General features: G+C 40.7%; 2 protein-coding genes across 10 annotated transcripts in view; one reads left to right on the forward strand and one right to left on the reverse strand.

The window, feature by feature from the left end:
- LOC135112706 (uncharacterized) overlaps positions 1-4,044 on the forward strand; it is a 17,865-nt gene extending 13,821 nt beyond the window's left edge. The window contains exons 2-3 of the mRNA XM_064027407.1: positions 2,295-2,553; positions 3,010-4,044. Of these exons, the coding sequence (XP_063883477.1) occupies positions 2,295-2,553; positions 3,010-3,320 (570 nt within the window). The 3' untranslated portion in view covers positions 3,321-4,044. The remainder of the gene's footprint in view (positions 1-2,294; positions 2,554-3,009) is intronic.
- An 88-nt stretch (positions 4,045-4,132) lies between these two features.
- Positions 4,133-22,500, reverse strand: part of LOC135112705 (kinesin-like protein KIF12) — a 41,838-nt gene continuing 23,470 nt past the window's right edge. The window contains exons 5-22 of one of the 9 annotated variants that reach the window (XM_064027400.1): positions 22,117-22,335; positions 20,598-20,663; positions 17,855-17,995; positions 17,586-17,727; positions 17,236-17,330; positions 16,247-16,388; positions 13,854-13,972; positions 13,253-13,357; positions 12,449-12,548; positions 11,754-11,855; positions 10,920-11,062; positions 10,456-10,541; positions 8,995-9,045; positions 8,001-8,196; positions 7,537-7,646; positions 7,028-7,162; positions 5,279-5,454; positions 4,518-4,652 (exon numbers count right to left, since the gene is read on the reverse strand). In XM_064027400.1, the coding sequence (XP_063883470.1) occupies positions 5,325-5,454; positions 7,028-7,162; positions 7,537-7,646; positions 8,001-8,196; positions 8,995-9,045; positions 10,456-10,541; positions 10,920-11,062; positions 11,754-11,855; positions 12,449-12,548; positions 13,253-13,357; positions 13,854-13,972; positions 16,247-16,388; positions 17,236-17,330; positions 17,586-17,727; positions 17,855-17,995; positions 20,598-20,663; positions 22,117-22,335 (2,082 nt within the window). In that variant the 3' untranslated portion in view covers positions 4,518-4,652; positions 5,279-5,324. Of the gene's footprint in view, positions 4,653-5,278; positions 5,455-7,027; positions 7,163-7,536; positions 7,647-8,000; positions 8,197-8,994; positions 9,046-10,455; positions 10,542-10,919; positions 11,063-11,753; positions 11,856-12,448; positions 12,549-13,252; positions 13,358-13,853; positions 13,973-16,246; positions 16,389-17,235; positions 17,331-17,585; positions 17,728-17,854; positions 17,996-20,597; positions 20,664-22,116; positions 22,336-22,500 lie in introns of those variants that run through there. The other 8 variants (XR_010274538.1, XM_064027403.1, XM_064027402.1 and 5 more) reach the window with 8 other exon arrangements.

Below are 22,500 nucleotides of genomic sequence, written 5' to 3' on the forward strand. Positions count from 1 at the left end.
GGGATTGAAGCACAAATATTAGCGTTGGGTGGGAGAGGGAGGAAAAGTAGAACTCCTTGCACTACATATGTCTTTTGCAAATCATTAGCAAATACTTTTTTTTCTTCTTCTTCTTCTTGTTTAGCTAGTTAACTTTTACCGCCGTGCTGTCTCGGCTTGTGCAAAGACACGTGCCATGAGTGCTGTGAGACTAACCTTTGCTGGGCTCCGTTGCTGCAATAGATGCACGACCGCAAACACCTAGTTAAACGGACAATGCACTCTGATAATAAATGAGTAAACAAGTAGGTAGATAGATAGATAGATAGATAGATAGACAGAGATAGATAGACAGACAGACAGACAGACAGACAGACAGACAGACAGACAGATGGATAGATAGACTGGTTTGGTAGACAGGTAAATAAAGTGAAGAAATAGATAGACTGGCAGACAGACAGACAAACAGACAGATGGACAGATAGATAGATAGATAGATAGATAGATAGATAGATAGATAAATAGATAGTGGATGAATGGATGAAAAGACAGTTATGTAAATACATAATTAAAAAAATTATATATATATATATATATATATATATATATATATATATATATATATATATATATATATATATATATATATATATATATATATATATATATATATATATATATATATATAAACAAACAAATGTAGCAAATGAAAACGAGCATAAACATATAAATGACGAGATAAATAAATAAATACACAAATATAAATATATAAATCAATTCTCTGGGAATGAGAGAGAGAGAGAGAGAGAGAGAGAGAGAGAGAGAGAGAGAGAGAGAGAGAGAGAGAGATTGCTAAAGCGACAAGCACAATTAAACAAAGCCCATCTGCTGTAACCGCTATAAACAACACAGTCCTTCCATTAATCACGCAGCGCAATTAGATTTTTTTTTATACCCGCCCTCGAGGTTTTGGTGACCCGTAGCCGCGTTCCTTCCAATAACCTTTCTGAAGCCTCGAAACACATGGCAGAAATGATTTGCACATTTGATCTATCCCTCACCTCCAATACCTCTCTCTCTCTCTCTCTCTCTCTCTCTCTCTCTCTCTCTCTCTCTCTCTCTCTCTCTCTCTGTTGGATCTGGTTCCCGCCCGAGTGACGTCACAGCAGATTAACATTAACGTCCGTCCCGCCGACCTCGATTCTTGAAAGTAAAAGGAAAGAACGTTCGGGGAAGCACCAAACTGGTTCCACGTGCCACAACCCGCCGCAGCCCTTCTCTCTGGGGGCTATGAACTTGCACTTTGTTTGATTCAGAAAAAAAAAAAAGAAAGGAAGAAACGCACGACACACTACAGTATGATTATAATTATGCCCACCTGCCTGTTGCTTCTCTTTCATTTTCGCGTTATACCGACAGCCCGTCACTTTGACCACCCTCACCCTTCACTGCCACGACCACCACCACTCGCCATATAAAAATACACAAGGGAAACCACTCAAAAAAGAACAGATACATGTATTAATTCTAAAGTGAAAGGTATCGCCCGTTAAGGATTGAAGGCATGCATTACGCAACACGCTACACTGCAATACTCACCTACGTCTCTTTATGATTCGTATTTTGAAACACTTACAACTCTCACAAGGCTAAGTTTAAAGGATGATTAGTCAGGTTCTCATGAATATTTTTCCCCAATGATAATTCAGAATCCTTGTTGAACTATCTCTAGAAACCTGAAAAAAAAAAAAAAAAACATCCACTACAGGCTAGTCTCCGAGATCAGTACAGAGCCGAAACAATTTTAAGATTACGAATGCAGTCCTGTTTAGTCTCTCTCTCTCTCTCTCTCTCTCTCTCTCTCTCTCTCTCTCATGATATTTCAATCACCATAATTTTTCTGCTCTGGATTTCTGCAGGTACTATAAATGACATACGTACTTCGTTCTGATTGAATCATCTGTCTAGGCTCAAACTGAAGTGGATTCCAGCAGACTAACTGACTGCTTGCCACTGCATTACGTAAGGAACGACAATGACTTAAAAGTATAACAAATAAACACATATTAGGCAAGGCACTGCGTTACGTGGATGACATTAACGTACAAGACTGAAGAATACGGATTACAATAACTTTTATTTTTCCTCTACTGTCACTCACCTTCACTCCAGCAAACGTGACGATGGCACATGCATTGTAATAATAGGATTAGTACTGTTAATTTGGTATGCATGCACCACTACCATTACAGATCTCAAAGCTTGCCAAAAATACAGTCACGCCTAGGGTTAGTAATGGCATCTTCCTCAAGCAGATGAAAGTGCTGTTGGTGACGTGCCTCTGTATTGTGCCCGCGGTCGCTCGTCCTTCCTCCTCCACTGCCTCCGCCCACGCTATCAGCACCTCTTCCTACTCCTCCACCACTGCCTCCGCCCACGCCACCGCAACCAAGACCGTCATCCCCCCCACCAGTTACCCATCAGAGAGCGGCACCCAGAATACCAAGAGGGAAGCGTCAGCGACGTGGCGACCCATTAGCCACGCGAGGTCCCACTCCATCTTCAGGGTAATAAGTAAGTCACCCTACCTCCCACCTCTCCTCACGCACTCCGCAAACTTTACCTTGCACGCGGATGTCTTTAATCTTCTATGCTTAATGAACAAGATCAGCTTTTTTTTTCGCGTTACATGTAAGCAGTTGACATACTGTTAAAGTGTAATACATAATTTTCTTCTTTCTCCTTGAATTTTGTAACATGTTTTTACTCTTTTATATAAAAGTAAGAGAAATCCGCATAATAATTTTGTACTCCATGACGCGGCCCAGTAACCCATAACAACCTGCAGCAGGGAGGGCGTTGCCGCATGAAATTGCACTGCGCTTCAGGTTAAGGAGAGAATTCCTCTTACAAAATTTAACTGTTAAAAGCGAAGCAGCGTCACCGACACAAATCACACGCCTTTGCAATAGTGTGAAAAAAGGCCGCAGAACATCACACTCCCTTTTCTTTGTTTTCTCCCTCCACCAGACGTCCCAAGTAGCCACAGCTACAATGAAAATTCCTACGAGATGAACGACATCCCATCGGAGACTCTCAGCTTGTTCATCCCACCAGAATTCCCATCCAAGGAAGCAAGGCAGCTGCAGTACTTCGCCAGCACGCCCGAGGTTCCTGTGCCCGGACATTTGCACAGACTCCTGCACGAGGCGCCATTCTTCGACACGATAGACCATGCCAAGCCGGTCCTCGCCCTGCAGCAGCGGAGGAAGTATGCAGGACTTGCTCCGCTCGTCCTTAAAAGCATTCGGCCTTACTTTCCTTTCTTCAGTTATGAGTAGCAACCCTACACTTCCCACGCAAGCCTACATATTTTCTGGAGTTGATTTTCAATACTTAGTGTAAGCATTAAGTAAGCAGATTTGTTATATACACATCCCTTACCTGTTCATACGAAGTGGCGCCCAAGACAACATACACATTATATCTAGCCCCCCACCCCCCCCAAAAAAAAAAAAGCCACAAAATACGCTAGTAGAATAAATTAATACATTTACACATACTTTTCTTCCTCATTCATGCGCTCCACCGGATATTCATCTGTTAATTTTTATTTATGTATGTACTTGACTGTTTTTCTATTCATATCCACAACTGCTACCACAAGACTGGAAACCTTGACCACTTCACTGTGTCTGAGATGCCAACTATTATTGTACTGTACACACCACAAATCTCACTCTCGCTCTTCTCCTCCTCCCCCCTGCCCTCCTGTCATCTTATCCTTCGGTTCCACAACATTTTAACAATTCTTTCCACACGTGCAAGCCACAGTAGCTCACCACCCTACACTCACCTGCCCTCTGTATCAGTCTATACCTGTTTTTGCATTTCTCTCATTCCACACTGCCAAACTACGTCATACCATATCCCCAATGCTTCGTTGGCAGTAAAGGTGGTGTTTAATGGAAAAAAAAATTAAACATCTCTTATATGAAAAAAATACTTGTAACAGTTAGAAGTATCTATGTATATCTGCATTTTTTAAAAACGTGTCTGTGTTAATGGCATGCCATATTATTACTCTCCTGTCTGCCACACATGTACTACACACATCATATAATCAGTGCTTTGGGGAAGGAAAGAGCTGTACCTTAATGCAGTCCTTTATCTTCTGTACAAACCTCTGGCTTATAAGAAGTGACAACTTAATGAACGAAAGATTACATGGAATGAAATGTGTATATAATCATTATTATCTCTCACTTCCAAAATTATTCCCCCAAAAATGAATATGAAAATATAGAAATGAGAAACACAATAAAACTTTAAATGGATGGTCTGACTCATTCTGAGTGATGCGATGCAGCAGTACATGTTGACATGAGGTCGCTGGTGCTCCACAACACAGCTTTGTAATGACAAGATGACGTCAGAGGATGATACGTATATATATATACTGATGTCTATATAGAGATTATTAATTATAGTGATGGTATGAGCTGGCATGCAGCACCTCCATTACCAGTGTGAAGTGACACCAGCCAGTGGAGGAGGAGCTGATGGCATTACTGCCAAGCTCAACACATCACAGGTGGACGGAGACAAGTGAAGACCTTCATGAGGCCGGCTGCTAACTTCTAATTGGCGCTAGAAGTCGAGGCAGAAGAGACCTGTTGAGGTAGAAAGTGAAGGGTAGCAATAAGGGAGCGATGGACCTGCTCATGCACCAAGGTTGGTAGGAATGGTCTCTGGGGTAATAATGGGAGGTTCCTGTTAAGTCTCCTCTCTGAGTCGTATGTGAGGGAGGTGTCACCTTAAGAAGTATGATTACTACCGGGTGCTGTCTCCTGGTGGTGGTCCTCTTTGGAGCAGGTACACAACACTTAATTCATCAAGTAATGTCAGTCATGTAGATTTCTGTCAACACACATCTATACTAACTTAGCCAAAGAAGCCTTAAGATAATGCTTAAACTAAACATTCCATCACAGATCACAGTTTTATGCACATGCTTCTCTATAGTATTGACTGAGTAACACAGAGCAGGAGGGGCAATAATAACCATATGGTAAGGATGCTGAGGAAACAGGTGTTGGGAAAGAAGACAAGTGCCGAGAACACACACTACACTTATACAAGATCAACTTCTACCGTGTTCAAGCTGCCAGTGATTATGCATTAGAACTGACACTGGAGTCAGCTGAAGGAGGCACTCGCTAGATAGACTATCCAAACCAAGGCTGCTTGGGAACGCGGTGGAGTCCTTTGAATGTCTATGTGGCACTAAGGAGGCTACCTGGCAGGTGGTATGGTCAGACGGAGGCAAGAGAGGAGCGAGGAAGCTACGATGATCGCATGCCCGGGGGTCTGTGGTCTGTGTCTCTTGTAGCAGGAGCGTGCCCGGGCATGTCTCCACGCTTTCGACCCTTCGGCCTTGGCACCGACTTGGAGCGAGTCTTACCTCGGCCTCCACTGTAACACGCCACGGTCAGCTAGCCTCTTTCACCCCTGGCTCAGTCCAGTAATTATCTCCCTCATCCAATACCACCTTTGTGTCTTAGTGATCCAATGATGATGTTTCTTTAGATGTACTACATACATATTCTTTCGATGTGTTGATGGTTGTGTTCACTTCTCTTTCTATGACTCTATGCATATTGAAAATAACATCTAATTCACGGGAGCTTGCCTTGTGTAGCCTTAACAAAATGAAGTTACAAATTTATAACATGTTGAAATTGTTTCATGTTGGTGGTGGTAATTCAGAAGAAGACAATTACTGTTCCTCAACTCAGGACCTTCCAGCAGCGTGTGGATTGTGAGGAAGCTTGTAAAGACATACCACTGGTTTTGTATGTCATGGAACATCCAACACAGAAAAAGATAAAGAGAGAAGGCTACAGGTTACATTGAGACTGCAGGATTAAGCTACAAGTATTGTTGTTAAAAATTACTTAAAAATTATTTATGACATGCACTTCAGCTATCATATCTGACTACTCTACTGCCCTTAGTCGTGTTATGGGGTGTGTTGAGGCATGCTTGGCCAGTCTTAAATGTATGAGATCAGCTAGGAAATGAAAGAGGGGCTGAGGCTTTTGTGATGAGATGGGGAATCAGACATTTGTGTCATTTTCCTCCTTGTGTCAGAATTCCCCATGTTTTAGTAGCACGTTTATAGCTACTTCATAGCTTAGATGAAAAATGTCTTTTTATAAAGACAGTTGTTAGAAAAGTATCCAACCTTAATTTGTCCTGTTAGATCCAAGAGGCAAGAGTGGCCCCAAGTGTGTCGGCAGGCCTTATTGAACATATAGAAATTTTTGCACCCAAGCTGAAAGAGTCAGCTGCTGCCAGGCAGCCAGTGTGCTCAGCTATACAACATGTACTTGTCACATTTTTACTTTACAATGATGAATGTGTTGAGAAGTTACTGCATCAGATTTTCTAAAAGCTTGCTGATACTCAAGCTAAAATAATTCAGAGGAGCAGGTTGTTCGTAATGATGCTCTGGGGATTTCACTTAAAAGATCCCATCATGAGAGCCAAGAAGACATCATGAGGAATGCAGCAACACAGTTTCAAACTGAAACAGGACTTCCAGAAATGTTCTTGACAACAGAGGGACTGTTGGGCTTTGTGTGGAGTCACAACAAGCCTAAGATTGGATACTCTCGGAACAGCTGTTACTTTATTCAGTGATAATTCTACTAATAAAAGATACGAGTGTGTTACTAATTACTGCATAAATTGATATTAAATCATATCCTATAAGTTCTGCAATGCTTTACAAAAAACTTATAAAAGATATGAGTGAGTGAGAAATATATAGGATAGGTTGTAAATGTCATACCCTACTGAAGTCAACAGAGCTATCTACATCTAAAAAAGGAGACAAAAGACAACGAACACATGAACAGTCTCTGCATGGAAAGTTTCTAATTACTCATACATAAACTACAATTAGCTGCATAGAAATAATACTAGTGCATTATGCCATGAGGTCATAAGATACTGGGATAACCACTACAATGAAAACAGTTACCTTCTGCCATTGGCCATGCCTGGTGATATGCTCTTGCTCTTCACAGGATTCTTCCTCTCATTCCTCTCATCCCAGCTGTTTCGTCTGCCTCCACTACTCTTTCCAGGGCCTCCAGTTCCTGTGAGATCAGTCAGGCTGAAGTGGAAGGAAGCACAGTTAATTCCCTATTCTACCTGCATTTATTTCCACAAGAGGTACAGCTGATGAACTCCCACACACCAAAGATGTCTCACTAGTTTTGTTGTGGAAAGATTTTGCTACTTCTGTTGACTAAGCTATGATAATGGGTAAAGATAAGAAAGTTATTGGCCTTCATTACACAACACAGAAGAAATTAATCATCAGCCTCTTTCTATACAGGATTGTGAAGAAAGAACAAAGACTAAGACATCTTATAAATGGTACACACTTGAATTCAGTCATATTACAAAATTATAACAAAATTAAGAAAAATAGTACCATACACTAGGGAGGTGTAAAAGAACACAAGGATGAGGAAATGTGATCACCTTTTGCCAATTCTCCTCTTCTCCAGTTCCTTATTGATGGACTCGGGGAGGTGGTGTGACCGGCCACCACCCTCACCAGTACCACTGCTGGAGGGAGCCGAGCCAGCGTTCTGTAGCACAAGACATCCTTTAATCCTTCACAACCAGGCAATACTGAGCATTATCCATGTAGTACTCTATGTTGCATTTAATCTTGCAGCAATGGAAGACTAATGGATAAGTATTTGATGCTATTCAAGACTAAAAAAATTAAACATACATTCTTTATCAGATAAAAATTTGAAAAGCTGAAATTACTTTATGTTGCATTTCATCTTGCAGCAATGGAAGACTAATGGATAAGTATTTGATGCTATTCAAGACTAAAAAAATTAAACATACATTCTTTATTAGATAAAAATTTGAAAAGCTGAAATTACTCTTATTTCATATTTTCAAGACAAAGAAATGTAGTTTGGTCTTACCTTCCCTTGGGTTTCATTCAGTGGGTTGACCCACACCTGAGAGGAGGAGGAAGAGGAGGAAGGCAGGGATCGGGATATGAAGGAACCAGGGGTTCCTCCACTCCTGTAGAAGATGCTGCCACTCAAAGACGCATTTAAAAGGTCTTCCCCATTCACCGCAGGCTGGGCGGGGATGATGGGTGAGCGGCGACATACACTGTTGACGAAGAGAATAATAAGCATTAATAAACCACTGCCAGTCTAGACTACTGAACATTACCTATACAAAGCTACAAGTACTGCTTTGATCTTCCCATTTAAGATCAAGCCACTGGTAAAGAACTTGATGCCTTGCCTCACTTCCCATGTTCCATACAGGGAATTATTCTATCTTATGCTCTTTTGTAATGTATCTAGCTGAATGCAGCATCTATTAAAATGTTGCTTCTTCCACACCATGCTAAAATTCTCTCCATACATATGTAGTTTACAAGTATGATGGAGCTCCCACATGTGCACAATCTCATGAGCAACAGATGTGTGAATGACCAAAAAGGAAAGGTCAGGTCATGCCAGTGTCATGACATTCAGACTTTATGTTCCCACAAAACATTCCTTAAGGAACAAGAGTGACAAGACAAGAGTACATGCAAGAAAGCTGTGGATATGCCACTACTGATGACAACAATGGTTATGGCACTGATGATCATGAAATGCAAATCTCAGCATGAATGAAACACTGTAAATGACAGAGTGGGTCATACCAAATCAATACAGTATACAACTACATATCAACTAAATACAGGCGCTGCATGATTATTTACGTATTTTATTTCCACTGGTGAAAACACAAGGGACTCCTCTTAGACGTAATGTTAAGCAGTGCACAGTCACATTCTCATTAGAAATACCAAGCCAACTTCCCAATCCACCACCATTACCACCACTGCTACTACAACCCTGCCACTGCACCACCACAGCAGCACTCAGCACCCATGCTGCCAGCTCCACTTACTTGTCATCTAGCCTCTCGTTCTGTGCACTGGGTTCTGTGTTTGCCACCTTCCTGTAAGTAAGAGGGCTTTATACAGCTGTTGTGACCTTCCTTACACTCAGCTACTGATGCCCTTCTGCTCTTGTCTCTTTTCATTGCATGTGAAAGCTCCTGCTCCCTATGGGTGGCATGCATCCCATTCTGTACACTCATGGTTTCACATAACAGTCTGTTAATCAGCTTTATTGAGGGTTTGTCATGCAAACTCTAACAAATGCAAGTATTATGTGGTGGTAGAGTAAAAGTTCTCATGTGTTGTTCTTCTGAGAGGCAACAATTTGTCAAAAGTTTGCTTTGTTCATTTTAGCACCTAAACTCCTGCAGCTGTTTGAACCTCATAATGTACATGGCAGGAGGAATACTGACCTAACATGTGAGTAACTCATATGACAAATATATGATGTAAAAGTGAATATAACTTAAGTGGGATTACTACTTACTAGCTTGTGCAAAATTAAAATAGTACTATGTCATTTACAAAAAAAAAAAAAGCTTTTAGAAATTCTTTTACTACAGACAGATATGGAAATAAATATATATTATATATCCCACCATATAAGACATAGCTAGAATTTGGCAAGATATATTTATGAAAATTGAAAACTATACATTTTTAAGGGAAAAGTTACTCTTAGTCATATTTCCTTCAATAATTTAACTAAAATCATGAAAGAAATACCACGAAAAATGACTCTCTCCTTTGCAATGGCATTATTGTCCAAGTCATTGATATTTTAGCTCAGCAAGAAGTGGTGACAGAATAATAAGATATCAACTCCTGCCCCACAAGTGTAGTGGTCTGCATGTGTTTGTTGAGCTTGATATGGCACTGGCTGCACCTCATACATCTACAGCTCCATGTCGTCTTCCCCTCCTGTACTAACTGCTCTCCCATCATGGTGAAAGAAATATTATTGTACTGTGCCTTAAAAATTCCGCAACTGTGACTCCATGTCTTAGGAGTGGCTTATTTGTGCACTTAACCATGCATCAGGATGAGTATGAATCAACTCTGTCTATCATTTTTGCCATGTGTAGCTGGAAAATGGCTGTCTTGTGTCCACATCAAGAAGATAATCTAACATCTTTTTTTAATTTTACATTTTAGCATTATTTTGATTTGTAATCATAATCTAATAATTTATAAACATATGTATTTCACCTTGGGAGTTACTGTGACAAGTGGAGGTGTTTTGGGTGTTATTCATATCAGTAACAATAACCCCTTGGCCTGCCAAAACCTATCATAGTAAGATATGCAAGGTGCATTTTTCTATCTTCTTATTAAAAAAAACTGCATCTTATATGGTGAGAAATACGATATATATTTGAAAATGTACACCAAACCTTAACAGAGAAAAGGAGGAAAGAAAACCTTTATACAGCAACATGAAGCAGCCACATAGCCACCACCTCACCCACCTGTTGACGTCCTCAAGCTTGCGAAGGAGCCGCTCATTCTCCCGGCACACCAGCTCCTGGTCCTTCACCAAGGCTGCTGACACTTGCTGCACAAGTCACCACACACAGCATTGTTAAAATTTTCCAAACATCTTGATAAAAAAAAAAAAAAAAAGATAATCATACAACTTTATATCAGACAGTAAAACTTGCTGACACTCTCAACAGGGTAGTCACTGGGGAAGTCTCCATTCACACCCATCCACACACCTTACCCTTGTAGTACAAGTACACTTCAGCTCTCTCTCTCTCTCTCTCTCTCTCTCTCTCTCTCATGTATACATTTGGTGCCAAAAATGATGACAAAATTCTCATTCGGTGTCAGCGTCCATGCATCCTTCAACTCATTTGATCCGGTTGCATCTTTTCAGTCACCAGTTACATTTTCAGTGTTCAAGAATAAGATGTGCTACAATGTGATTCACCTGCAGCTCCTTGTTTTCTCTCCTGATATTGCTGTAGGAGGCCATGTACTGCTGCACCAACTTCACTAACTCCTGGTTGTCCAGTGTCTCCAGCTTGTCCTTGTCTATCCTGAAGGAGCCTTGGCGGGACATTATGCCTGGCACTGTGGTAGATGGGATGCTGTGTAAGGCAATGCTCTATGTGTGTCCAAATAGTCTGTGACACAAACCTGCATCTGTGTAAAGTTTATTCTAGTGACAGGATTAGGACTGGAAAGGTTGACCAAAATTCATCCAGGTATTAAAGATGATCTTAGTCTGATTAGTAAAATGTGTGATTGACATCTACATGTATTTACTTATTTGTTTTGGTTGTTTGATTATGCACTTTCCAACTACATAATAGGGTAGTTCTCAAAAAGCATAGAATTAAGCAAATCAAGGATATCACAAATAATCAAGAAGTTGACACTGTGATACAAAAGGCACAGAAAGAATACACTGAGATGAAAAGGCTTGGAAAACACTACCACATTTGTGTTTAACTCTACTCTTCTTATTGAGACAAGAAGGCAAGAGGCATGCCAACATAAAGAATCATAGACTCAAGAGTAGACAGAACAAGTCACTATTCAACAAATGAACATACAGCCTAGAACCAAATAAGCAGATGTAGGTAAGTCATCACAAAGTGGGTTATCAAGGAAAGGTGACGAACAGAGACAGGGACAGGTAGGGACTGCTACACATAGGCACATAGGCCTGATGACTTCTTACAGCTTCCCTTATTTCCTTACAGCCTTATGTTAAAGCATCACAGAATGAGGGATGTGTACAAGGCTGAAGGACACACACCTGGCCGTCCCCCAACTGCAGCCACATGTTCTGCCAAGTCTACCCCATTGGCCTCTGCTGCAAGATGGCCATTAAGCTGCTGAGGGCCCTCCTGTGGCACACCTGTAAACAGTAAATAAGGTTGATTGTCTATATGTAATTCAACTCAACTACACTGAATGGTTTACCAATACCAAACTAACAACTGACTGTGAGGCACCAAGACTCATTATAACTATCATTCCCTCATCCTTTCTATTACTCCTAACAGTGTGAACCCAAAATGGTGATTTACTCCAATCAGTTCCTACTTTCCTGTAAATGGAGTAACAGCTATCAGCTCATTCTACATTATATATTGTCCTACCCACAGACCTGCTTCTGTTCAAACAATTAAGTAAATGCATTTAGCCATCACTGTAACTTCCACTGTGTTTGAAAACTGCAATGTCTGTTAATTTGTGAAATCTGGTGCTTGCCAATCACTTGGCCTCATTTTTTGTCATAATTACTTGAAATATGAGTGTGAATGATGTGTGTGTGAATGTGTGGTACTTTGTCTAGGTTACCGCATGTGGGATTGCTAGCCTGGTATGCAGATGGATAGACCTGAAATATGTGTAAAAACATATCTGGATGTATAATTTTCTGGCTGCATAGAGTTACATATCAGCCAGCAACACTGACAAACAGTGCTATGCTGGTTCCTGACTTACCATTTTCCCCAAGGTCAATGAGCATCTTGAGGTGAGCATTCTCCTCCCGCAGGAGACTCACTTCCCGTTGCAGACTCAGGATCACCTTCTCCTTTGGGTCCTGGTGAGAGAAACAGTCATCGTCTTATTAGGCAGCATGTTACTGTTCCTCATTTTTGCTATGAAGCCTGCAGAATGCACACTTTCCTTTTACATATTACATTTGGTGGTATTCTTTTTGTTAAGCACATTACAATATTTAATGGTATATTGTGACCACTATGCACCATGATTGTTTGCACAGCAGAGTACACCATAACATTAATCACAGAGAATAATGATGAAATAAGCAAAGGAAAGAATGGTAATAAAATGGAAAGGGAGACAAGGTGAGAGGACTACATGTGTAAACCTGAAAGTGAAGTGTAAAGCGGAGAAAACTGTTACAAGAAGGAAGACAATGAAGAGACAAGACAGTAACTGGAAGAGGTAATATATATAGTGTGAGTAACAGAGACAAAGGTATGATGCAGAAGATGACACAAGATAAAATAAGACATAGAAGAAAAGGAGAATGAGACAAGTGTTTTTGTAAAAGCATAAGGTTAATGAGACAGGAAAGAGAAAACGGTTACAAGATGGAAGACAATGAAGAGACAAGACAATAAGTAGATGTAGATAATATATATGGTGTGAATAACAGAGACAAAGCTAGGATGTAAAAGTTGACACAAGAGAAAATAAAACATAGATTAAAAGGAGAATGAGACAAGTGTATAAGACAAGGGTATAAGACTAATGAAGCATGAAAGTGAAGTAACCCACCATAATGATAAGAGGTTTAGTTCGGATACGCTTGGCCCTCGAGGCATAGCGGAGGGTGTTGAGTGTCTCACTGATGTTGGATTTGGCAGGTGACACACAGGCAATCTGAAGAGACACCACAACCATCACCACAGAGAACAAAGTGACCCTCTAAGGATACTGGTACTACATGAGTGTTTAACTTTTACTGCTACATTTGTCTTTTGTTATTATTGAGATCACTAATAAATTGTTTGGATGGATATAAAGAAAAAAAGAGATTAATTTCATCTTTACTATGCTACAGAAGTACATTTTTAAGAGACTGTAGTACAAAATGAATGTCTTTTAAAAGTGTAGATGATTATGGGAAAGACTGACTAGTAGTGAAAGGGTTAAATGTACTGCAAGACATATTGCTCTTAATCCACTAAATGTACTTCAGACACAAATAAAAATCCTATGAAAAGTTATAGTCACTCACATTATAAATAGAAACATGCAAATCCTGTCATTAGCAAGTTATAAGTCAGTATCATATTTTAATTAACCAACAGAACAGTCACATTTACACTCATATTATTCATAACTACCATAAGCAAGTAGTCTCTTCATCACTAACCATAAGAGTGACTCCATTTCCAGCTAGACTGTCTGCTAAAAGCTTAGTTAGTTTAGAGTCTCTGTAAGGTATGTGTCCGTCCTTCCTGCGGTGGTCAGACAAGGCAGCGATGCACGTCCCTGAAAGGAAAGTCATGAGCTGGAATCATAAGCTTAAGGGTTCAGTCTCTCACTTTACAATACATATTAAAATTTAAGAAGGTTGAAGCCATGCATGAGGGAATCACATACCACCTTAGACTTGCCTAACATATATTTCTGGCAATATTTCTATGTTCTATGTCATAAGTGTGGGGGGAAGGTATCTTGTAACATGTGAACTCTGTTAGTAAATGAGAGAGAGAAACAGAAAGAGGGGAGTAGAGTGTAAAAAAAGAGGGTGTGGAAGTGAATGAAGTGGAAACTCTCATTTGTGGCCATTCCCAAGGGAAGTTTATATGACAAGAAGAGCTGTCAGAACAAATGCTAAGTAGTTTGTCACCATCCACATTAAGGACTGATTGACTGACTGATAAAATGGTACTGTAAAAAAATTCAAAAGGATGGTGATGATAAAAATTAAAAAGCACTTTCTGATCAGAGTTCTGGATCTCTTTTGTTTTGTAATGAGAATGAATGATGATCATGGTGGTAAAGACTGACAAAATACTGTATTAATCAGCCGATAAGAAAACATAAGAGCAGTAGATGAGAGGTGAATATGATGTGTTGCTGAAGTTTCCAGGCAACACCACCAGTTTCATCACAACAACTGCCTCTTATAGTAATGAGAGAGAGAGAGAGAGAGAGAGAGAGAGAGAGAGAGAGAGAGAGAGAGAGAGAGAGAGAGAGAGAGAGAGAGAGAGAGAGAGAGAGAGAGAGAGAGAGAACAGCTGATTTTTTCAACACCTAAAACAATACAATATTTACAGCACCTCAATTAATCAATGAAGAAAGGAAAGAAAGAAGGAAAGAAAAATGCCTTTCATCAGAGTGTTTACAAGAGTTTAAGTACAAGAAGCATGGAAGCGTTGAAAAAGTTTTATTTAAACTGCTGGAGAGTGTGTGCAGGAAAGGCTTATGGTGTGGATATATTGACTAACACTCCTGCCTTTGTGTGTTGTCTTGTATTGTGTTTACTATCAGCACACACTTATCCAATCACCAGACACCCGCTGCTCCAAGCCCCTATCTGTGTGTGTATGTTCAGTAAGGATCAATAATCTATTTTGTGGCCCTGACCTTGGGGTGAGTGTACTAGTAAGTCTGCATCACAGGTTACGTTTGTTACATATGCACCTGTTCCCACTCAGGGTTGATTGGTACACACTACATGCCAACTAAAATATACATATACATAATGCTTTTCTTCTTTCATTGCATGTATTGCTGATCGTTTTGTACTGTACACTTAGTCATTTAGTTGTAATGGTATTGCTTTAATCTAAAGATAATTAAGAAATTACTTATTTCTGTTGATTTGCTATGTATTTAGTTATATATATATATATATATATATATATATATATATATATATATATATATATATATATATATATATATATATATATATATATATATATATATATATATATATATATATATATCAATAGTAATTTAGTTTAGTTACATATATTTTTTGTACTGTACACTCATTCATCTACCTAATTGTAATGATACTTTTCTCAAAAGATCATTATAAAATTACTAGTTTAGTTCTGTGTATGTCAAGTCATGTATACAAAAATAAGAAACTGGTATATTATGTGATACCAGGAATTTATTGGCAGTACATATAACAGCAACAGCTAGTCAGAGAACCAGTAAGGGCTGGATCTCACATTGGTGTCAATGTGCCCACATGACTTACAGCATGCCTCTACCTACCTGGCTTACATAGAGACTGGTTTTTCTCTTCATGGTTAAAATGTTCATGGATATTCATACCAACAACTAATTATGTATTTGTCATATATAAAGAGGATAATGCAATTATGTATAGTATTCTTCACTGTCAATATCACTACATACACTTGTGGGTGAAGGAAAGTAACCTTCTTCATCCACTTCCACTGTGTTTTGTTTGCTTTGTCCCTTAGCCTTGAGGACATAAGAAAATAAGGGAAGCTGCAAGAAGTCATCAAGTCTACATGTGGTAGTCCTTGCATACTTGCCTCCTTATTTCCACCTATCATCCTTATTTATGAATCTATCTATGTAATCTTCTAAAACTCTCAAATGATCAAGCACTAACAAGTTAACTTGATCTGATAAGAATCTTACATTTCATCAATTCTTAGCAAATCAGAGAACTTAATGTTTAGAAAAACATTAAACACATAAAAAGTCAGCATGGAGTATTACTCAACTAGTGAATAAATACACCAGTGTTTTGCTTCCAAGTGTGTTACTCACCAAGCACCATGAGAGACTTGTTGATGTTGTTGGCTTCTTCAAGAGTCTTGCCCTCAGAGTTTGTCTTCTTGGTCATTTCTGAACCAGCCAAATCCACAAAATTGATCTTGCCATTCTTTGTGAGGTAAACGCCATCATCCGCCTTAAGGAAAGAAAAGAGGAAGGACTCAGTGAGTCATGAAGGAGAACTGGTGCACCACAATGTTATATACTGGTCAAAGTAATCTTCATGCTGTGCTTGTACAAGTTTCATTGTGGATTACACAGTTCTCATCCTCAGCAGCACACTCCAGCAGGACCTTATGGATTTTGCTAGATTTAATTTCTTCTACAGACATACCATATAATAAAATTAGTGTTACAGATATATTCCATTTTCACACACTATAAACTGTTCAGGTTTGTTTTCTCGCTAGAGAGGTGATTCTTTTCATGTAGCTGTACAACATATTCCTTTATTAACTTCTCCATTACAGTTTTTCAATCAGCATTTCACAAGAGTTCGGTGAAGAGTTCTCTGAACCCTGAATGGAATGTGAATAAATCTGCCACCCCTCTCACTTACCCTCTGATCAACTCCCTTTGCACTCTGCCACCCTCTCTTTCTTGTCTCTTTCCCAACCCTTCCCAACTCATCCTTCCCTCCCCTCCTGCAGTTCTTCCTGGTGGTGTGCTTAACAGTTATCATGAGCATAATGGTTTCTTGCTCAATATTCACATTAGACAAAATTAATCACAGCACCTTCCTGCTAGTGACGCACTTCAAACATGAAAAAAAAAACCTAATGGAGAAAAGAGAATTCCTGAAAAAAAAAACTAAGCTGAAGAAAATATAAGAAACAAAATTACTCCTTAATCCTTCTTATTCAAAAAGATTAAATGCTGTAATATCTCATTTGGTAACTTTTTTACCACAACAAACAAGCTTGAAAACAACAAAGAAAAAAATAGTGGCAGATTAACATGAGACCATTGCTTTTCCTCATCACCTTCTGCTCTGACGTAATGTTGACAGTGAGGATGGTGTGGCTGCGGGAGGAGTACTCATTCATGTTGTGTGACGCCACCGCCCGGTTTCTCAAACCTGCAGATGATAGTTACAATCAGCCCAGATTGCCAAGCATTCAGAGGCAAAACTTTGGGGACCAAAAAACCTATAAAAAAAAAAAATCCAAAGAATGCCTGCAAGTGATAGTTACATACTGTTAATTTTCTAAAGCATTCACAAGCGAAACTATCAGAACTAAAAACCTACATAAAAAATTCTAAAGCAATAGGTTCTCTCTCTCTCTCTCTCTCTCTCTCTCTCTCTCTCTCTCTCTCTCTCTCTCTCTCTCACCTTCCTCGAGGACCGCCAACAGGTCATCCAGCTCAGAACACTCGATCTCAAACAGGTTCTCCACAAAGAAGCCTCGTTTCTTCTTACTCCAGCGAACCTGCAGAGGCTTAGTGTTGGTCCCGATGTTGAGGAGGTCAATTACCTGCAAGGATGACGCCAAGAAGAGACATTAATAACAAGGGTAAGTTGCGGCTACAGAGACCACTTTGGTATTCCCAACTAAGTAGTCATGGGAATTTCATACATCAGGATATCAGCCACTTCCTTACCTTCTCATTATAAATTTCCAGGTAGGAAGCCGTGAGGGTAAACTCCATGTCGTCTCTGTTCTGTATCTGGTTGAAGAGGTACACGAAGGACCTGAAGATGAGCCCGTGACTCTCAGAGAACATGCTGGTGCCATTATCGAACTGGAGAGGAAGGAACGGGGGGACGAAGATGAGATAGTGGAACAGAAATCGGCAGAGAAAGGGATAAAACAGAAGATATAAGTACAAAAAAAAAAGCTTTATATATGTGTTATAATGTTTCATAAAGCCACCAGGGTACCGATAGCTTACCGATTTACCAAGTTGTAGACAAAAAGATAAATCAAGAGGACGGAAGTATCATGTATTTTGAACTATACAATCACAGAGCACATATTTTACTGCTACGAAAGGGCAACAAGAACCAGGAGTCCAGACCAGTTAGTGTACTCGTGCTCCATAATGCCAAGCCAGTCACTGGAGGGCAAGGGAATAGGGAAGAGGGTAGGACGAGGCCCTGAAGTAAATACAGGACTGAACTCTGAACTGTACCGACGAAATGAAGCAGACGAAGCAAATTCAAAGCTACAGTACTTGGTACATACGTAAAGTTACGTGATCTACGTATGTATACATTCACTATAATACTTGCAATTACTAAATACGTAAATGCAAATATAATACAAAGCTGAAAAAAAAAATAATGTCGAACTTTTCTTTTACGGTACACATTTCTTTCCTCCCTCTCCCCCAAACACACACACTGCATTACTATCTACAAGCACCCTATTTGGGCTTATGTACCACATTGCCACCTTTGACACGCTAAAATTGGAAGTCTCTCTGTCCTTGAGGAGAGCGAGAACGAGATCTTTGCCGAAAGCGAGAACGGCGGGTCTTTCATGAAGTTACCAGCCGTTGACTTTTACAGTTCACTACTGCGCAAGATTCACTGAGTACTGTTAGAATCTTGCTACAATGAAATTTTGCCAACCACGACGGAAAGCAACCGCGACTTATACATGTGGAGAACAAAGGGATGAGAATTTTATGATATAAGACAAAATTTAAAGGAATGCAACACCTGGAAATTATTGTACGCAGATAAAAAGACAAAACAGGAATACAAAAGCAGAATGGAAGTTATAATAAGGAACAGAGTGGAAATGTTGAAACAGAGTGCCAGTGTGAGGTCACTGCACCGCTGCAGTGCCTCAGACCCATGGCAACACAGGTGTGACGTCTCCCCCTCACACCTGTACTCTATTCAGGCTGCATGTGTGTGTGTGTGTGTGTGTGTGTGTGTGTGTGTGTGTGTGTGTGTGTAAGAGAGAGAGAGAGAGAGAGAGAGAGAGAGAGAGAGAGAGAGAGAGAGAGAGAGAGAGAGAGAGAGAGAGAGAGAGAGAGACTCCACTCACCCCACCCTCATCTCCCACTTCAACTTACATTTACGAGTACATCACGACAACCCTTTCATCTCTGCCATTCACATCCGAATACTTCCTCGTCTTCCCATTCACAGGTGTCAGCCTTAGGTCCCCTTCACGCGACGCCACTATATGGTGGCACCACCGAATGTTTTTATTTATTTTTGGTGGCGCTAGCATGGTGGCGTGGTGATTTTTCGTATCTCACCAGCTTGGACGCGCACAAAATCGCATTGCCTCTCCACCACAAATTTGGCCGCGGTGCCAGATGTGGTGGTGCGGCCATGTCTGAATGGTTACATTCGAATCATTGCAAACATATGGTGGCGTCACTGTCGTGGTTTCGTGTGAGGGGCCCTTACTCCAACTCTCCCTACTGCCTCACTTAATTAAATACCACGCCGGATGTTCATAACACTCATGGCAGTCATAACTCTCGTTATATCTCGCTGTGTTTTTTTCATTACTGCTCGCTTGAACTCGCTGGAGTACAAGGAGCAACTATCCAGTCTCACCACATTCTTCAAGCACGTGAAGATCGACTCTAAAAATGAAAGGTGATACTAAACGACGACCACAGGTGCTACAAACAAGACAATCACAGCCGTACCACAAGTCACTATTACCACCAGCTAGGTGAGCTACTGAAGCCACTATCACCAGCAGCCACAGTATGACTAACATAAATGCTACTATACCCAATCTACGATCACCACTAATACTATGAGCTAATCTATGACGCCCACAGGACATGAGGCACGTGTTCTGAGTGTGGCATCGTCAGGCATCCACTAGTGTATGTACTAATCATGCCCCGAGTGATGCAGGGGGATGACAGGAGATCGTGTTCCCCGCTGGCACATGCAGGATGCAGTTGACAGGACTAGAGAGAAGGTTCCTGCCATGTCTAAGCAGAGTTGGATGCCCCCCGGACAATGCAAGAGTTATGATGCAAAAAGATCCCCGAAAAAAAAAAATGCAAAATGTGAGATGGATGCCTAAGAGAGCTACAAGACGTTAGGTAAATGTCCAGAAAGAAACAGATGCAGGAGGAATCCCCAAATGTACAAAAGGTAGTAAGGATACCCACAGAGGCAAGGTAAGCAGGATAAATGTCCACAGACAAACAAAAGCTATGATAAGTACCCCACAAGGCAAAATATGTAAGCTAAATGCCTCCAAGACAGAGAAATTTTGAAGTGCGAGGCAGTTCAGAGACCCATCCCAAGCCAGCCAGACCCAAAGCAGCAGCAGCAGCGACGATAACACGGACTGCGACAAGGACAACAGCGGCAGGAGTATGTATAGCAGCGAGACGGACTAGCGCTGAGACTCACCACGAAGTAATTAGGCGGCTGTCTGGTCTTGCGGGCCCTGGAGGAGGCGGTGGTGGGCTGGTAGTACTGCAGGGAGCACGGAAGGGGAGTTGGAGGGAAGACGGGGGAAAGAAAGAAAGAAAGAAGAATACATAAAGTGGGGTTCTCTAAAATATAGATAAACAAAAACCGTTCCCGGACGCTTTACAAGTCATAGTCTCTAAACGCTATCATACGCTGTTGCAGGCCCACATGGCGCCTTCATAACATCCCCGCACCTTCAGACACGTCCTCGCATATTCGTACACGTCCCCACGGATTCTACAAGTCCTTTCATATCCTTATAAATGTTACTGACATCTCCATACATGCTCTTCTACGTCTTCAAACACGCCCTCGTACCTTCAGATACGTCATCATGGTATCAACACGGCCATTCAGATCCTCATATCTGGCATCTTTACACATGCTCTCCTCTCTTATATACAGAGCAAGGTAGACTACTTCGTGTATACACCTGTTTATAAGAACAATGACACAACTGAAGAGGGTATACGAAAACCATAAAAACAGATAATGGTAGAACATTCCATCATCGTCAGTTCACTTACATAGTGTTTATGGTTTCCCCACAGTCGTAAGTCCCCTGATATGCTAACAATCTGTCATTTGATAGGTTCTTTAACAAGACCCAGCAGACCACAAGACTTAAGATTGATTACAAACGCAAAACACGTTGGGAATCAATACGGCAGGCTAGTTAGCTTTTAATCATGAAAATACTTGTTTATAAGAACATAATGAGAAATACTCGTAAGTGGAATAAAAGGAGTAAATACATTAAATAGTAGGACAGTGCTAAGAAATTCATGATAACAGATAACTATGAATTCACTGGCCTTGGAGGAGTGAAAACCCATGCTGAACCTCACGAAGCCAAGATACCTGACCTGTAATCACCACTACACCACCACCGCCACCGCCGCCACCACCACCCGCTGGCTCGCAGGTCACGTGGCGGCGCGGAGGGGTGTCAATATGAAGTAAATTTTAGTGATGAATCTTAATGAAGTTTCCAAGAGGGTCTGAAGATATTGCGTCTTGAATTGTGTTTTCTCTCGCACACGAAGGTCAGGTCACCAGGGAGTAATGGCAGTAGTGGTGGAAAAAAAAGATGCATAAAAAAGGACATTATTTTAACTACAGTTATTATTAGAACAGCAACGATTTCTTCACTACTACTACTACCACCACCACTACTACTACTACTACTATTACTATTCCACACACACTAATTAATTTGAAAACACAGGTAAGAAGAAAAGCTGTCATACTGCTATTACTACTACTACTACTACTACTACTACTACTGCAAAAACTACCACTACTCACTACAGACTCATTAACATGAAATCACATGCAGAAAAAAATAATAATAAATAAGACTAACGCTGATTCTCTCTCTCTCACTCTCTCTCTCTCTCTCTCTCTCTCTCTCTCTCTCTCTCTCTCTCTCTCTCTCTCTCTCTCTCTCTCTCACCAGGTGCGGGGGACCGGTGAGAGTGTGGGTCTTGCCGGATCCCGTTTGGCCGTAGCAGAACACGGTGCAGGAGAAGCCGTCGATAGCCATGTCCAGTAGCCTCTTCACTCCGGAGTGGGCCAGCACGTCCTCCTGCGTGGCCTCGGGCTCGAACACCACGTTGTAGGTGAACACTTTGGGTTTCTGCACCGCCTGCCCATTCATATTGTCCATGTTAACCTGTGGAACGAAGAAAATTGCCTATGAGAGAGAGAGAGAGAGAGAGAGAGAGAGAGAGAGAGAGAGAGAGAGAGAGAGAGAGAGAGAGAGAGAGAGAGAGAGAGAGAGAGAGAGAGAGAGAGAGAGAGAGAGAGAAATTAAGTGTTTCCAAGAAAGTTAGAATGC

The sequence above is a fragment of the Scylla paramamosain genome, chromosome 24, assembly GCF_035594125.1.
Source record: "Scylla paramamosain isolate STU-SP2022 chromosome 24, ASM3559412v1, whole genome shotgun sequence".
Taxonomy (NCBI): domain Eukaryota; kingdom Metazoa; phylum Arthropoda; class Malacostraca; order Decapoda; family Portunidae; genus Scylla; species Scylla paramamosain.